Source organism: Pseudophryne corroboree, chromosome 1, assembly GCF_028390025.1.
Source record: "Pseudophryne corroboree isolate aPseCor3 chromosome 1, aPseCor3.hap2, whole genome shotgun sequence".
Lineage (NCBI taxonomy): Eukaryota > Metazoa > Chordata > Amphibia > Anura > Myobatrachidae > Pseudophryne > Pseudophryne corroboree.
Window position 1 is genome coordinate 742,130,053 of NC_086444.1, and position 17,746 is coordinate 742,147,798.

General features: G+C 38.9%; 1 protein-coding gene across 1 annotated transcript in view; it reads left to right on the forward strand.

Moving 5' to 3' along the window:
* The window catches only part of MUC16 (mucin 16, cell surface associated), a 208,623-nt gene that overhangs the window by 83,405 nt on the left and 107,472 nt on the right, over positions 1-17,746 (forward strand). Inside the window, exons 10-22 of the mRNA XM_063955513.1 lie at positions 2,713-3,053; positions 3,246-3,296; positions 3,404-3,419; positions 3,832-5,228; positions 5,837-5,954; positions 6,238-6,561; positions 6,859-7,548; positions 7,720-8,263; positions 8,516-8,757; positions 9,037-9,736; positions 10,475-11,749; positions 12,197-12,702; positions 15,766-15,949. Of these exons, the coding sequence (XP_063811583.1) occupies positions 2,713-3,053; positions 3,246-3,296; positions 3,404-3,419; positions 3,832-5,228; positions 5,837-5,954; positions 6,238-6,561; positions 6,859-7,548; positions 7,720-8,263; positions 8,516-8,757; positions 9,037-9,736; positions 10,475-11,749; positions 12,197-12,702; positions 15,766-15,949 (6,388 nt within the window). The remainder of the gene's footprint in view (positions 1-2,712; positions 3,054-3,245; positions 3,297-3,403; positions 3,420-3,831; positions 5,229-5,836; positions 5,955-6,237; positions 6,562-6,858; positions 7,549-7,719; positions 8,264-8,515; positions 8,758-9,036; positions 9,737-10,474; positions 11,750-12,196; positions 12,703-15,765; positions 15,950-17,746) is intronic.

Below are 17,746 nucleotides of genomic sequence, written 5' to 3' on the forward strand. Positions count from 1 at the left end.
CTACAAGCACACCAACTACTGTCTCTGAATCTACAACAGAATTGACAACTTCAACAACAACAGATACAACCACCTCTCCAACAACAACAGCACCACTAACAACTACTGTATCAGATTCTACAACAACAGAAGTTACAACTGTAACAACAATAAATACAACTACCACACCAGAAACCTCAACTACAACAGTTCTACCAACAACCAACATTATAACATCAACAACTGAAACAACATCTCTCACTACAAGCACACCAACAACTACTGTCTCTGAATCTACAACAGAATTGACAACTTCAACAACAGATACAACCACTTCTCCAACAACAACAGCACCACTAACAACTACTGTATCAGATTCTACAACAACAGAAGTTACAACTGTAACAACAACAGATACAACTACAACACCAGAAACCTCAACTACAACAGTTCTACCAACAGCAACCAACATTATAACATCAACAACTGAAACAACATCTCTCACTACAAGTACACCAACAACTGCGGTCTCTGAATCTACAACAGAATTGACAACTTCAACAACAACAGATACAACCACGTCTCCATCAACAACAGCACCACTAACAACTACTGTATCAGATTCTACAACAACAGAAGTTACAACTTTAACAACAACAGATACAACTACCACACCAGAAACCTCAACTACAACTGTTCTACCAACAACAACCAACATTATAACATCAACAACTGAAACAACATCTCTCACTACAAGCACACCAACTACTGTCTCTGAATCTACAACAGAATTGCCAACTTCAACAACAACAGATACAACCACCTCTCCAACAACAACAGCACCACTAACAACTACTGTATCAGATTCTACAACAACAGAAGTTACAACTGTAACAACAACAGATACAACTACCACACCAGAAACCTCAACTACAACAGTTCTACCAACAACCAACATTATAACATCAACAACTGAAACAACATCTCTCACTACAAGCACACCAACAACTGCTGTCTCTGAATCTACAACAGAATTGACAACTTCAACAACAACAGATACAACCACGTCTCCATCAACAACAGCACCACTAACAACTACTGTATCAGATTCTACAACAACAGAAGTTACAACTTTAACAACAACAGATACAACTACCACACCAGAAACCTCAACTACAACTGTTCTACCAACAACAACCAACATTATAACATCAACAACTGAAACAACATCTCTCACTACAAGCACACCAACTACTGTCTCTGAATCTACAACAGAATTGCCAACTTCAACAACAACAGATACAACCACCTCTCCAACAACAACAGCACCACTAACAACTACTGTATCAGATTCTACAACAACAGAAGTTACAACTGTAACAACAACAGATACAACTACCACACCAGAAACCTCAACTACAACAGTTCTACCAACAACCAACATTATAACATCAACAACTGAAACAACATCTCTCACTACAAGCACACCAACAACTACTGTCTCTGAATCTACAACAGAATTGACAACTTCAACAACAGATACAACCACTTCTCTAACAACAACAGCACCACTAACAACTACTGTATCAGATTCTACAACAACAGAAGTTACAACTGTAACAACAACAGATACAACTACCACACCAGAAACCTCAACTACAACAGTTCTACCAACAACATCCAACATTATAACATCAACAACTGAAACAACATCTCTCACTACAAGCACACCAACAACTACTGTCTCTGAATCTACAACAGAATTGACAACTTCAACAACAACAGATACAACCACGTCTCCAACAACAACAGCACCACTAACAACCACTGTATCAGATTCTACAACAACAGAAGTTACAACAGTGACAACAACAGATACACCTACCACACCAGAAACCTCAACTACAACTGTTCTACCAACAACAACCAACATTTTAACATCAACAACTGAAACAACATCTCTCACTACAAGCACACCAACTACTGTCTCTGAATCTACAATAGAATTGACAACTTTAACAATAGATACAACCACTTCTCCAACAACAACAGCACCACTAACAACTACTGTATCAGATTCTACAACAACAGAAGTTACAACTGTAACAACAACAGATACAACTACCACACCAGAAACCTCAACTACAACAGTTCTACCAACAACCAACATTATAACATCAACAACTGAAGCAACATCTCTCACTACAAGCACACCAACAACTACTGTCTCTGAATCTACAACAGAATTGACAACTTCAACAACAGATACAACCACTTCTCCAACAACAACAGCACCACTAACAACTACTGTATCAGATTCTACAACAACAGAAGTTACAACTGTAACAACAACAGATACAACTACAACACCAGAAACCTCAACTACAACAGTTCTACCAACAGCAACCAACATTATAACATCAACAACTGAAACAACATCTCTCACTACAAGTACACCAACAACTACTGTCTCTGAATCTACAACAGAATTGACAACTTCAACAACAACAGATACAACCACGTCTCCATCAACAACAGCACCACTAACAACTACTTTATCAGATTCTACAACAACAGAAGTTACAACTTTAACAACAACAGATACAACTACCACACCAGAAACCTCAACTACAACTGTTCTACCAACAACAACCAACATTATAACATCAACAACTGAAACAACATCTCTCACTACAAGCACACCAACAACTACTGTCTCTGAATCTACAACAGAATTGACAACTTCAACAACAACAGATACAACCACGTCTCCAACAACAACAGCACCACTAACAACCACTGTATCAGATTCTACAACAACAGAAGTTGCAACAGTGACAACAACAGATACACCTACCACACCAGAAACCTCAACTACAACTGTTCTACCAACAACAACCAACATTTTAACATCAACAACTGAAACAACATCTCTCACTACAAGCACACCAACTACTGTCTCTGAATCTACAATAGAATTGACAACTTTAACAATAGATACAACCACTTCTCCAACAACAACAGCACCACTAACAACTACTGTATCAGATTCTACAACAACAGAAGTTACAACTGTAACAACAACAGATACAACTACCACACCAGAAACCTCAACTACAACAGTTCTACCAACAACCAACATTATAACATCAACAACTGAAACAACATCTCTCACTACAAGCACACCAACAACTACTGTCTCTGAATCTACAACAGAATTGACAACTTCAACAACAGATACAACCACTTCTCCAACAACAACAGCACCACTAACAACTACTGTATCAGATTCTACAACAACAGAAGTTACAACTGTAACAACAACAGATACAACTACAACACCAGAAACCTCAACTACAACAGTTCTACCAACAGCAACCAACATTATAACATCAACAACTGAAACAACATCTCTCACTACAAGTACACCAACAACTACTGTCTCTGAATCTACAGCAGAATTGACAACTTCAACAACAACAGATACAACCACGTCTCCATCAACAACAGCACCACTAACAACTACTGTATCAGATTCTACAACAACAGAAGTTACAACTTTAACAACAACAGATACAACTACCACACCAGAAACCTCAACTACAACTGTTCTACCAACAACAACCAACATTATAACATCAACAACTGAAACAACATCTCTCACTACAAGCACACCAACTACTGTCTCTGAATCTACTACAGAATTGCCAACTTCAACAACAACAGATACAACCACCTCTCCAACAACAACAGCACCACTAACAACTACTGTATCAGATTCTACAACAACAGAAGTTACAACTGTAACAACAACAGATACAACTACCACACCAGAAACCTCAACTACAACAGTTCTACCAACAACCAACATTATAACATCAACAACTGAAACAACATCTCTCACTACAAGCACACCAACAACTACTGTCTCTGAATCTACAATAGAATTGATAACTTCAACAACAACAGATACTACTACTTCTCCAACAACAGCACCACTAACAACTACTGTATCAGATTCTACAACAACAGAAGTTACAACTATAACAACAACAGATACAACTACCACACCAGAAACCTCAACTACAACAGTTCTGCCAACAACAACAAGCATTATAACATCAACGACTGAAACAACATCTCTCACTACAAGCACACCAACAACTACTGTCTCTGAATCTACAACAGAATTGACAACTTCAACAACAACAGATACAACCACGTCTCCAACAACAACAGCACCACTAACAACTACTGTATCAGATTCTACAACAACAGAAGTTACAACTTTAACAACAACAGATACAACTACCACACCAGAAACCTCAACCACAACAGTTCTACCAGCAACAACCAACATTATAACATCAACAAATGAAACATCTCTCACTACAAGCACGCCAACAAATACTGTCTCTGAATCTACAACAGAATTGACAACCTCAACAACAGATACAACCACGAATCCAATAACAACAGCACCACTAACAACTACTGTATCAGATTCTACAACAACAGAAGTTACAACTGTAACAATAACAGATACAACTACAACACCAGAAACCTCAACTACAACAGTTCTACCAACAACCACCAACATTATAACATCAACAACTGAAACAATGTCTCTCACTACAAGCACGCCAACAACTACTGTCTCGGAATCTACAACAGAATTGATTACTTCAACAACAGATACAACCACTTCTGCAACAACAGCACCACTAACAACTACTGTATCAGATTCTACAACAGAAGTTAAAACTGTAACAACAACAGATACAAATACCACACCAGAAACCTCAACTACAACTGTTCTACCAACAACAACCAACATTATAACATCAACAACTGAAACAACATCTCTCACTACAAGCACACCAACAATTACTGTCTCTGAATCTACAACAGAATTGACAACTTCAACAACAACAGATACAACCACTTCTCCAACAACAGCACCACTAACAACTACTGTATTAGATTCTACAACAACAGAAGTTACAACTGTAACAATAACAGATACAACTACCACACCAGAATCCTCAACTACAACTGTTCTACCAACAACAACCAACATTATAACATCAACAACTGAAACAACATCTCTCACTACAAGCACACCAACAATTACTGTCTCTGAATCTACAACAGAATTGACAACTTCAACAACAACAGATACAGCCACCTCTCCAACAACAACAACAGCACCACTAACAACTACTGTATCAGATTCTACAACAACAGAAGTTACAACTTTAACAACAACAGATACAACTACCACACCAGAAACCTCAACTACAACAGTTCTACCAACAACAACCAACATTATAACATCAACAACTGAAATAACATCTCTCACTACAAGCACACCAACAACTACTGTCTCTGAATCTACAACAGAATTGACAACTTCAACAACAACAGAGACAACCACGTCTCCAACAACAACAGCACCACTAACAACTACTGTATCAGATTCTACAACAACAGAAGTTACAACTTTAACAACAACAGATACAACTACCACACCAGAAACCTCAACTACAACAGTTCTACCAGCAACAACCAACATTATAACATCAACAACTGAAACATCTCTCACTACAAGCATGCCAACAAATACTGTCTCTGAATCTACAACAGAATTGACAACTTCAACAAAAACAGATACAACCACGAAACCAACAACAACAGCACCACTAACAACTACTGTATCAGATTCTACAACAACAGAAGTTACAACTGTAACAATAACAGATACAACTACAACACCAGAAACCTCAACTACAACAGTTCTACCAACAACCACCAACATTATAACATCAACAACTGAAACAATGTCTCTCATTACAAGCACGCCAACAACTACTGTCTCGGAATCTACAACAGAATTGATTACTTCAACAACAGATACAACCACTTCTGCAACAACAGCACCACTAACAACTACTGTATCAGATTCTACAACAGAAGTTAAAACTGTAACAACAACAGATACAACTACCACACCAGAAACCTCAACTACAACTGTTCTACCAACAACAACCAACATTATAACATCAACAACTGAAACAACATCTCTCACTACAAGCACACCAACAACTACTGTCTCTGAATCTACAACAGAATTGACAACTTCAACAACAACAGATACAACCACTTCTCCAACAACAGCACCACTAACAACTACTGTATCAGATTCTACAACAACAGAAGTTACAACTGTAACAACAACAGATACAACTACCACACCAGAACCCTCAACTACAACAGTTCTACCAACAACATCCAACATTATAACATCAACAACTGAAACAACATCTCTCACTACTAGCACACCAACAACTACGGTCTCTGAATCTACAACAGAATTGACAACTTCAACAACAACAGATTCAACCACGTCTCCAAATACAACAGCACCACTAACAACTACTGTATCAGATTCTACAACAACAGAAGTTACAACTGTAACAACAACAGATACAACTACCACACCAGAATCCTCAACTACAACTGTTCTACCAAACACAACCAACATTATAACATCAACAACTGAAACAACATCTCTCACTACAAGCACACCAACAATTACTGTCTCTGAATCTACAACAGAATTGACAACTTCAACAACAACAGATACAACCACCTCTCCAACAACAACAACAACAACAACAACAGCACCACTAACAACTACTGTATCAGATTCTACAACAACAGAAGTTACAACTTTAACAACAACAGATACAACTACCACACCAGAAACCTCAACTACAACAGTTCTACCAACAACAACCAACATTATAACGTCAACAACTGAAACAACATCTCTCACTACAAGCACACCAACAACTACTGTCTCTGAATCTACAACAGAATTGACAACTTCAACAACAACAGATACAACCACGAATCCAATAACAACAGCACCACTAACAACTACTGTATCAGATTCTACAACAACAGAAGTTACAACTGTAACAATAACAGATACAACTACAACACCAGAAACCTCAACTACAACAGTTCTACCAACAACCACCAACATTATAACATCAACAACTGAAACAATGTCTCTCACTACAAGCACGCCAACAACTACTGTCTCGGAATCTACAACAGAATTGATTACTTCAACAACAGATACAACCACTTCTGCAACAACAGCACCACTAACAACTACTGTATCAGATTCTACAACAGAAGTTAAAACTGTAACAACAACAGATACAAATACCACACCAGAAACCTCAACTACAACTGTTCTACCAACAACAACCAACATTATAACATCAACAACTGAAACAACATCTCTCACTACAAGCACACCAACAATTACTGTCTCTGAATCTACAACAGAATTGACAACTTCAACAACAACAGATACAACCACTTCTCCAACAACAGCACCACTAACAACTACTGTATTAGATTCTACAACAACAGAAGTTACAACTGTAACAATAACAGATACAACTACCACACCAGAATCCTCAACTACAACTGTTCTACCAACAACAACCAACATTATAACATCAACAACTGAAACAACATCTCTCACTACAAGCACACCAACAATTACTGTCTCTGAATCTACAACAGAATTGACAACTTCAACAACAACAGATACAGCCACCTCTCCAACAACAACAACAGCACCACTAACAACTACTGTATCAGATTCTACAACAACAGAAGTTACAACTTTAACAACAACAGATACAACTACCACACCAGAAACCTCAACTACAACAGTTCTACCAACAACAACCAACATTATAACATCAACAACTGAAACAACATCTCTCACTACAAGCACACCAACAACTACTGTCTCTGAATCTACAACAGAATTGACAACTTCAACAACAACAGATACAATCACGAATCCAATAACAACAGCACCACTAACAACTACTGTATCAGATTCTACAACAACAGAAGTTACAACTGTAACAATAACAGATACAACTACAACACTAGAAACCACAACTACAACAGTTCTACCAACAACAACCAACATTATAACATCAACAACTGAAACAACGTCTCTCACTACAAGCACGCCAACAACTACTGTCTCGGAATCTACAACAGAATTGATAACTTCAACAACAGATACAACCACTTCTCCAACAACAGCACCACTAACAACTACTGTATCAGATTCTACAACAGAAGTTACAACTGGAACAACAACAGATACAACTACCACACCAGAAACCTCAACTACAACAGTTCTACCAACAACAACCAACATTATAACATCAACTGAAACAACGTCTCTCACTACAAGCACGCCAACAACTACTGTCTCTGAATCTACAACAGAATTGATAACTTCAACAACAGATACAACCACTTCTGCAACAACAGCACCACTAACAACTACTGTATCAGATTCTACAACAGAAGTTACAACTGGAACAACAACAGATACAACTACCACACCAGAAACCTCAACTACAACAGTTCTACCAACAACAACCAACATTATAACATTAACAACTGATACAACATCTCTCACTACAAGCACACCAACAATTACTGTCTCTGAATCTACAACAGAATTGACAACTTCAACAACAACAGATACAACCACGTCTCCAACAACAGCACCACTAACAACTACTGTATCAGATTCTACAACAACAGAAGTTACAACTGTAACAACAAAAGATACAACTACCACACCAGAAACCTCAACTACAACAATTCTACCAACAACATCCAACATTATAACATCAACAACTGAAACAACATCTCTCACTACAAGCACACCAACAACTACTGTCTCTGAATCTACAACAGAATTGACAACTTCAACAACAGATACAACCACGTCTCCAACAACAACAGCACCACTAACAACTACTGTATCAGATTCTACAACAACAGAAGTTACAACTTTAACAACAACAGATACAACTACCACACCAGAAACCTCAACTACAACTGTTCTACCAACAACAACCAACATTATAACATCAACAACTGAAACAACATCTCTCACTACAAGCACACCAACAACTACTGTCTCTGAATCTACAACAGAATTGACAACTTCAACAACAGATACAACCACTTCTCCAAAAACAACCGCACGACTAACAGCTACTGTATCAGATTCTACAACAACAGAATTTAGAACTGTTACAACAACAGATACAACTACCACACCAGAAACCTCAACTACAATAGTACTACCAACAACAACCAACATTATAACATCAACAACTGAAACAACGTCTCTCAATACAAGCACACCAACAATTACTGTCTCTGAATCTACAACAGAATTGACTGTCTCTGAAACTACAACAGAATTGTCAACTTCAACAACAACAGATACAACCACCTCTCCAACAACAACAGCACCACTAACAACTACTGTATCAGATTCTACAACAACAGAAGTTACAACTTTAACAACAACAGATATAACTACCACACCAGAAACCTCAACTACAACTGTTCTACCAACAACAACCAACATTATAACATCAACAACTGAAACATCTCTCACTACAAGCACACCAACAACTACTGTCTCTGAATCTACAGCAGAATTGACAACTTCAACAACAGATACAACCACTTCTCCAACAACAGCACCACTAACAACTACTGTATCAGATTCTACAACAGAAGTTACAACTGTAACAACAAAAGATACAACTACCACACCAGAAACCTCAACTACAACAATTCTACCAACAACAACCAACATTATAACATCAACAACTGAAACAACGTTTCTCACTACAAGCACGCCAACAACTACTGTCTCGGAATCTACAACAGAATTGATAACTTCAACAACAGATACAACCACTTCTCCAACAACAGCACCACTAACAACTACTGTATCAGATTCTACAACAGAAGTTACAACTGGAACAACAACAGATACAACTACCACACCAGAAACCTCAACTACAACAGTTCTACCAACAACAACCAACATTATAACATTAACAACTGAAACAACATCTCTCACTACAAGCACACCAACAATTACTGTCTCTGAATCTACAACAGAATTGACAACTTCAACAACAACAGATACAACCACGTCTCCAACAACAACAGCACCACTAACAACTACTGTATCAGATTCTACAACAACAGAAGTTACAACTGTAGCAACAAAAGATACAACTACCACACCAGAAACCTCAACTACAACAATTCTACCAACAACATCCAACATTATAACATCAACAACTGAAACAACATCTCTCACTACAAGCACACCAACAACTACTGTCTCTGAATCTACAACAGAATTGACAACTTCAACAACAACAGATACAACCACTTCTCCAACAACAGCACCACTAACAACTACTGTATCAGATTCTACAACAACAGAAGTTACAACTGTAACAACAACAGATACAACTACCACACCAGAACCCTCAACTACAACAGTTCTTCCAACAACCAACATTATAACATCAACAACTGAAACAATATCTCTCACTACAAGCACACCAACAACTACTGTCTCTGAATCTACAACAGAATTGACAACTTCAACAACAACAGATACAACCACTTCTCCAACAACAGCACCACTAACAACTACTGTATCAGATTCTACAACAACAGAAGTTACAACTGTAACAACAACAGATACAACTACCACACCAGAAACCTCAACTACAACAGTTCTACCAACAACATCCAACATTATAACAGCAACAACATCTCTCACTACAAGCACACCAACAACTACTGTCTCTGAATCTACAACAGAATTGACAACTTTAACAACAACAGATACAACCACGTCTCCAACAACAACAGCACCACTAACAACTACTGTATCAGATTCTACAACAACAGAAGTTACAACTTTAACAACAACAAATAATACAACTACCACACCAGAAACCTCAACTACAACTGTTCTACCAACAACAACCAACATTATAACATCAACAACTGAAACAACATCTCTGACTACAAGTACACCAACAACTACTGTCTCTGAATCTACAGCAGAATTGACAACTTCAACAACAGATACAACCACTTCTCCAACAACAGCACCACTAACAACTACTGTATCAGATTCTACAACAATAGAAGTTACAACTGTAACACCAAAAGATACAACTACCACACCAGAAACCTCAACTACAACAGTTCTACCAACAACATCCAACATTATAACATCAACAACTGAAACAACATCTCTCACTACAAGCACACCAACAACTACTGTCTCTGAATCTACAACAGAATTGACAACTTCAACAACAACAAATACAACCACGTCTCCAAAAACAGCACCACTAACAACTACTGTATCAGATTCTACAACAACAGAAGTTACAACTGTAACAACAACAGATACAACTACCACACTAGAACCCTCAACTACAACAGTTCTACCAACAACATCCAACATTATAAAATCAACAACTGAAACAACATCTCTCACTACAAGCACACCAACAACTACTATCTCTGAATCTACAACAGAATTGATAACTTCAACAACAGATACAACTACGTCTCCAACAACAACCGCACCACTAACAACTACTGTATCAGATTCTACAACAACAGAATTTAGAACTGTTACAACAACAGATACAACTACCACACCAGAAACCTCAACTACAATAGTACTACCAACAACAACCAACATTATAACATCAACAACTGAAACAACGTCTCTCACTACAAGCACACCAACAATTACTGTCTCTGAATCTACAACAGAATTGACTGTCTCTGAAACTACAACAGAATTGTCAACTTCAACAACAACAGATACAACCACCTCTCCAACAACAACAGCACCACTAACAACTACTGTATCAGATTCTACAACAACAGAAGTTACAACTTTAACAACAACAGATACAACTACCACACCAGAAACCTCAACTACAACAGTTCTACCAACAATAACCAACATTATAACATCAACTGAAACAACATTTCTCACTACAAGCACACCAACAACTACTGTCTCTGAATCTACAACAGAATTGACAACTTCAACAACAGATACAACTACGTCTCCAACAACAACAACAGCACCACTAACAACTACTGTATCAGATTCTACAACAACAGAAGTTACAACTGTAACAACAACAGATACATCTACCACACCAGAAACCTCAACTACAACAGTTCTACCAACAACAACCAACATTATAACATCAACAACTGAAACTTCTCTCACTACAAGCACACCAACAACTACTGTCTCTGAATCTACAGCAGAATTGACAACTTCAACAATAACAGATACAACCACATCTCCAACAACAGTAGCACCACTAGGAACTACTGCATTTGAATCTACGACAGCATTTACAACTTTAACAACAACAGATGCCACAACCACACCAGAAACCTCAACTACAACATTTCTACCAGCAATAACAAACATTATAACATCAGCAACTGAAACATCTCTCACTACAAGCCCACCAACAACTACTGTCTATGAATCTACAATTGTTTCCTCAGAATCCTTACCCACAACAAGAGGTGAATCACTAATAGCAACTCCAGCTACAGCAGATACAATAGCAAGCACACAAGAAACAAGTGCAACAACAGTTGGATTGGAAACACTAGCCCCTACAACAGCAGTTGTGCAAGGAACATCAAACAGTTTGATATTTACAGAAACAACAGATATACCAATAGCATCAGCAACAACAACAGTTCCATTTATTTTATCTACAGGTAAGTCTGAATTTCTATTATGGAAGGTATAACAATAACTTAAATGAATATATTAATTATAAAGTTAATTGGTAAACATTTTTGAAATTTAGAATAAAGTAAGAAATGCATGTAATAAAATACAAAATATTAGAAAATATTTCTTTTAAGTTTTAAGTGCATAAAATAATCTCCAAGTGCAAACCATTTTTAATTAAGAAGTCAGATAAATGACTCTCTCCAGCAACAAATTTTATGAACCTAAATAAGTAACAACGGGCCTGATTTATGTTTGTAAGTAAAGCAAATTATCAAGCATCTATGCAAAACCATGCTTCACTGCAGGTGGGACAGATGCAACATGTGCAGAGAGATTTAGATTTGGGTGGATAATATTTATTTCTGCCCCACCTGCAGTGCAACATGGTTTGCCCAGTTGCTTGATTATCTGTTTTACTGACAAATATGAATTAGGTGCCGGCATCAGCAAGTGCATACACATTTGCTGATGCAAGCGGGGAAGGGAGCACCAGTGGAGGGTTGGCGGGAGGAACGATACCCATGCTGCATCTGCAGAATGGCTGTCGTTAACGAGGACCTCCCACATCTGTACATGTTTAGACGAGGGAGGGGCTCGTTAACGATGCGTGGAAGCACGCAACGTTAATGACAATGAGTGTATACACTGTACGAGATTGTAAAAGATCTTGCTCAGACTGGCCCTTCTGTGCGAGATCTTTTACTTTCTTGTATAGTGTGCACATGAGCCATTTCTACCTATCTACTAAAGGTTTTGACTGTACTGGAGACATCTTTGTTTCTCTAAGGAGAAGCCTATTCAAGAAACTCCATGTACCATTGCAATCCTCTTATCATTATCTCCATCTCATGTATCGCTTGCAGAAGAAAAATGCATTAAATGACATATACATTATTCTTTATTTCTCTCTGGACAAAGATAGTACACACCTCCAGAGTGTATAGTAAAACTGTAAATCTAGTCTTATCGCTGTCAGTGAATATTGGCAACAGTATGTTCTTGTGTTAATAACTAAATATTGATTACCACAATGCTGCAATTGAGTTATATGGAAGTTCTGCACAGTCTGTAACATGCATCTTTTCTCTAAGTAATTTCCACTTTGACAATGGTAGTTAGGAGCAGTGGCGGCTCCAGATGTAGGGTAGCACTGCAGGCTAAAATACAAATAGGGGAGCCACATCAACCTCCACCCCAAATGCTGCCAGACATCATCGGCCAGAACTCACTGGCAGTTAGTATGACTCTCTTATTTGAATTTTGCACTGCACTGCAGCACCACCTCTGCAATATCCACTGGTTAGGGGTAGCCTCTAAATAGATACAGTTATGACTTTTACTTAAAAAAAAATGCAATACAAATGTTAGGATACTGCATCATTTTTATTTATTTATGTTAACATAACTATTTGTAAAGAAGGAATTCAGTGGCACAGGGCCATAACTAGCGTAGTGCATGAAGTGGCTTGCACAGATGCATAATGCCTTGGAGCAGAACTGGCCACCACTGCAATCTCTAATTGTTGGGCGCCCACTAAGATGTATGTTGTGCACCTGCCTGCCCGGCTCCATCCACACCCCACACTGTTGTTGTGTGTGGTGGATATATTGCAACAGTCATGTCACTGACAGTTAGTCACTGACACTCGTCCGGTGTGCAGCAGGCACCTGAGTGGTTCAAGCAACTTACTACCTACTCAGGTGCCTGTCGCCCGCCGGTTGAGTGTCTTGACAGTAAATAAACTAGATAGTGGCCCATGATCCCATCCTCCTGCTCCCACAATGCAGCAGCAAAGTGCCCACCCTGGATCCTGTTCCATATACAGGCAGTGGTGATGGCATCAGGACGCTGCCATAAGACAACTGGAGGAGCAGCAGTGTATCTCCTCCAGGAGCTACACTGACAGAGGTAACATCCCCTTGGACATTACAATGCAGATGGCGGTGAGAGGAAGTACAAGACAGAGGGCAGTAGAACAATGTAGGAAGCAGGTGGGGGTGAACAAGACAGTGGACAGAAGAACAAGCAGGAGGCAGAGGGAAGCACAAAACAGACTGCAGGAGAACAATGCAGACGGCAGGGGAGAAGAACAAAACAGAGGACAGGGTGGAAGGGACAATACAAAATATAGAGGTTAGGAAAGGGACAATATAAGACATCGGTGGCTAGAGTACAATCTAACATTTACAGAATCAGGTGGGCAGCACAATATAGAAAACATAAAAATGGGGATGTGCACATCCAGATTGGAGCAGGTATGCAGAACATAACATAACATTGTGCTGACCAAGCCATCTGTATTAGGTTCTGCATAACATGCTTGATCTGTAGTTATTGCTCCATTTATCCCAGTGGGACACTGTGACATATGTTGCTCAGTTCTTATCCAATGCACTTGTTATATTTCACCATTTACTGTAGTCACGGATTCACAGGTGTATTGTGCTTTAGTGTATTTTTCACATGACTTGGACAGCACAATATAAACATACAGACATGTGGGGAGGCAGACAGCACAGTGCAGGATATACAGTTGGGTAGGGGTGGTCAGCACAATACAGGACATACATACCATAAGGTGGGACAGACAGCAGACCGCACACTACAGAAAATACAGATAGGGAGATGGATGACTGAACGATGTGGGTACTACTGTGTGGCATGATGTGTATAAGGGGTAACTACTGTGTGGTATAATGTGTATAATGTGTATATTACTGTATGACATACTTTATGTGCAGTGTAACATGAGTAAGAGGCACTACTGTGCAGTGTAATGTGAATAAGGTGCACTACTGTGGTATAATTTAAATTGGGTGTACTATTGTGTGACCATGCCCATTTACAACAAGATCATGCCTTGTTTGGGTTGCGCCTTTGGCGTGCACTTTCCCCATTTGGGATATGGGGGGGGGGGGCACCAGTGCTCTATATGGCATAGACCACCAAAATGTTTAGGTACGGCTCTGCAGTGGCAAAATAAGATAAAAAAAGATGCTAGCTGAGCAACTGAATTTTGAACTCTTTTTCAAATGCTTTTTAGAGATAGAGAAATCTGACTTGCAATTAATTTTACTAACATATTTCTTCCACTTAATGATAAGCAAACACAACAACTATGACACCAGAAACTGCAACAACCGAATTGCTTCCAGCTACATCATCAGTTACAACCGCTGCATCATCACCCTCTACCACTGGGACACCGCTATTATCAAATACACCAGGTACAATAAGTTTTCTTATTTGTTTTACTCAATGCTGCGGGACAGTATGTCATCTGTATAAAGAGATTCAGCATTTTGAAGACTGATCTACTTGTTGTAACTCTTGTGCTGTATATGTATATTTTGTAGTGATCAATAATTTGATATTGAGCTGATTGATGATATACTGTAGAAACATGTTTCTTTAGATGTAATATATATATATATATATATATAGATACTTTGTGGAATAATAAAAAGAAAAGAAAGGCCATTTGCAGTGCGGCAGAGTGAGATTATGGTAGTGCTGCAGAAAAGCTGTATACTTCCTATCATCTGACATCAAGCTCCTATTTTTTGTCTTTGCTTTTGGTGTATACACTAGATAGGTATAGCTGACATAGCCAGACAGAGGGGCAGATATATTAAGCCTGGAGAAGTGATAAAGCAGTGATAAGTGCAAGGTGATAACGCACCAGCCAATCAGATCCAATATGTAAATTTACAGTTTACAGTGATTGGCTGGTGCATTATCACCTTGCACTTATCACTGCTTTATCACTTCTCCAGGCTTAATACATCTGCCCCAGAGTTTTGTAGTCAGCTAAAACAGTAAAAAATTGCCATCACTGCATGGTGTTGCTTATCTGTAACTTGCAACTACTATTAATGGGGTGTCTTGGACAGTCTAAGTGCATTTCTGTGAGAAAGTGATATACTGTACTGCCTATTTTCCTTATTTATACACTGTATGTATTATATGATTATAAAACACAAAGTGAGAATTAAATGAATATTATGCTTGTGGTATAATACATTTTAAATGAATGAAGGAAGTAGATCATTGTGATTGTGAGATTAACTAGAAGATGAAGCCAGGGATGGACTGGAGGCCAAAATCAGCCCTGGCGTTTGTGTGCACATGCCAAGGGTGCGCGCACTGTGAGCAGGGGCATGCAGGCACTACAGACACGGATCAGGGGGGCACGCAGCAGGGGCACACAGGCACTGTGCCACGAGTCAGGGGGTGTGGACTCACAGCATGCCTCCATTTCTATGGAGATGTGCGGGGCTGCACCACACGCACATCGGTGCATGCCGCAAGTCAGGGGGGCATGGACTCATGGCATGATTCCATTTCTATGGAGATGGAGGGGAGGCAGGGGAGCGGCCAGACCAGAGAGCCAGAGGCTCTGCTGAGCGTGACACTTTTCGGCTCTCTGTGTAACAGGACCGGCCCACCAGCCCATCGGCCGACCTGGCATTTACCAGAAGTGCCAAATGGGCAGTCCGCCCCTGTATGAGGCTGTTACTTTTGATCACAAAGGACACTTCATCTACATTACAAATTCCACTACCGATTCAAAAGGTTTAAATTTTACACAGGAAAAAGTTGCTAATTGCTTTTACTTGTCGGTTTAGTCATAAACACAGACCAGGGATACAAATAGAATTTTTGAGAGGCGCACTTCGAAGACTTAAAGGGGCACCATAAAGTTCCCTTACCCTCACTAACTTGCTGGGTGCACACCACTCCCCAGCATCACTCTGTGCTTCACTTACTGCTCTGAGAGGAAGAAACACTACAATTTCCTGCACTCTCAAAATAATTTTAATTTGAAGTCGCAGCAAAACTTTGGGGTTTCAGTTCCCTTGTAGTGAAAGCAGTGCTTAAGCTTAGAGGGCATAAAGAAATCAGGTCATTTTGAGTAATTTCAACAGGTGTTAAGGACACAAGCAAAACAGTGAATGCACCTTTACAAATCTAATCGCAACCTCTTTAAATCATTTCAATATCTTGCCCAGCACATTGTGTTT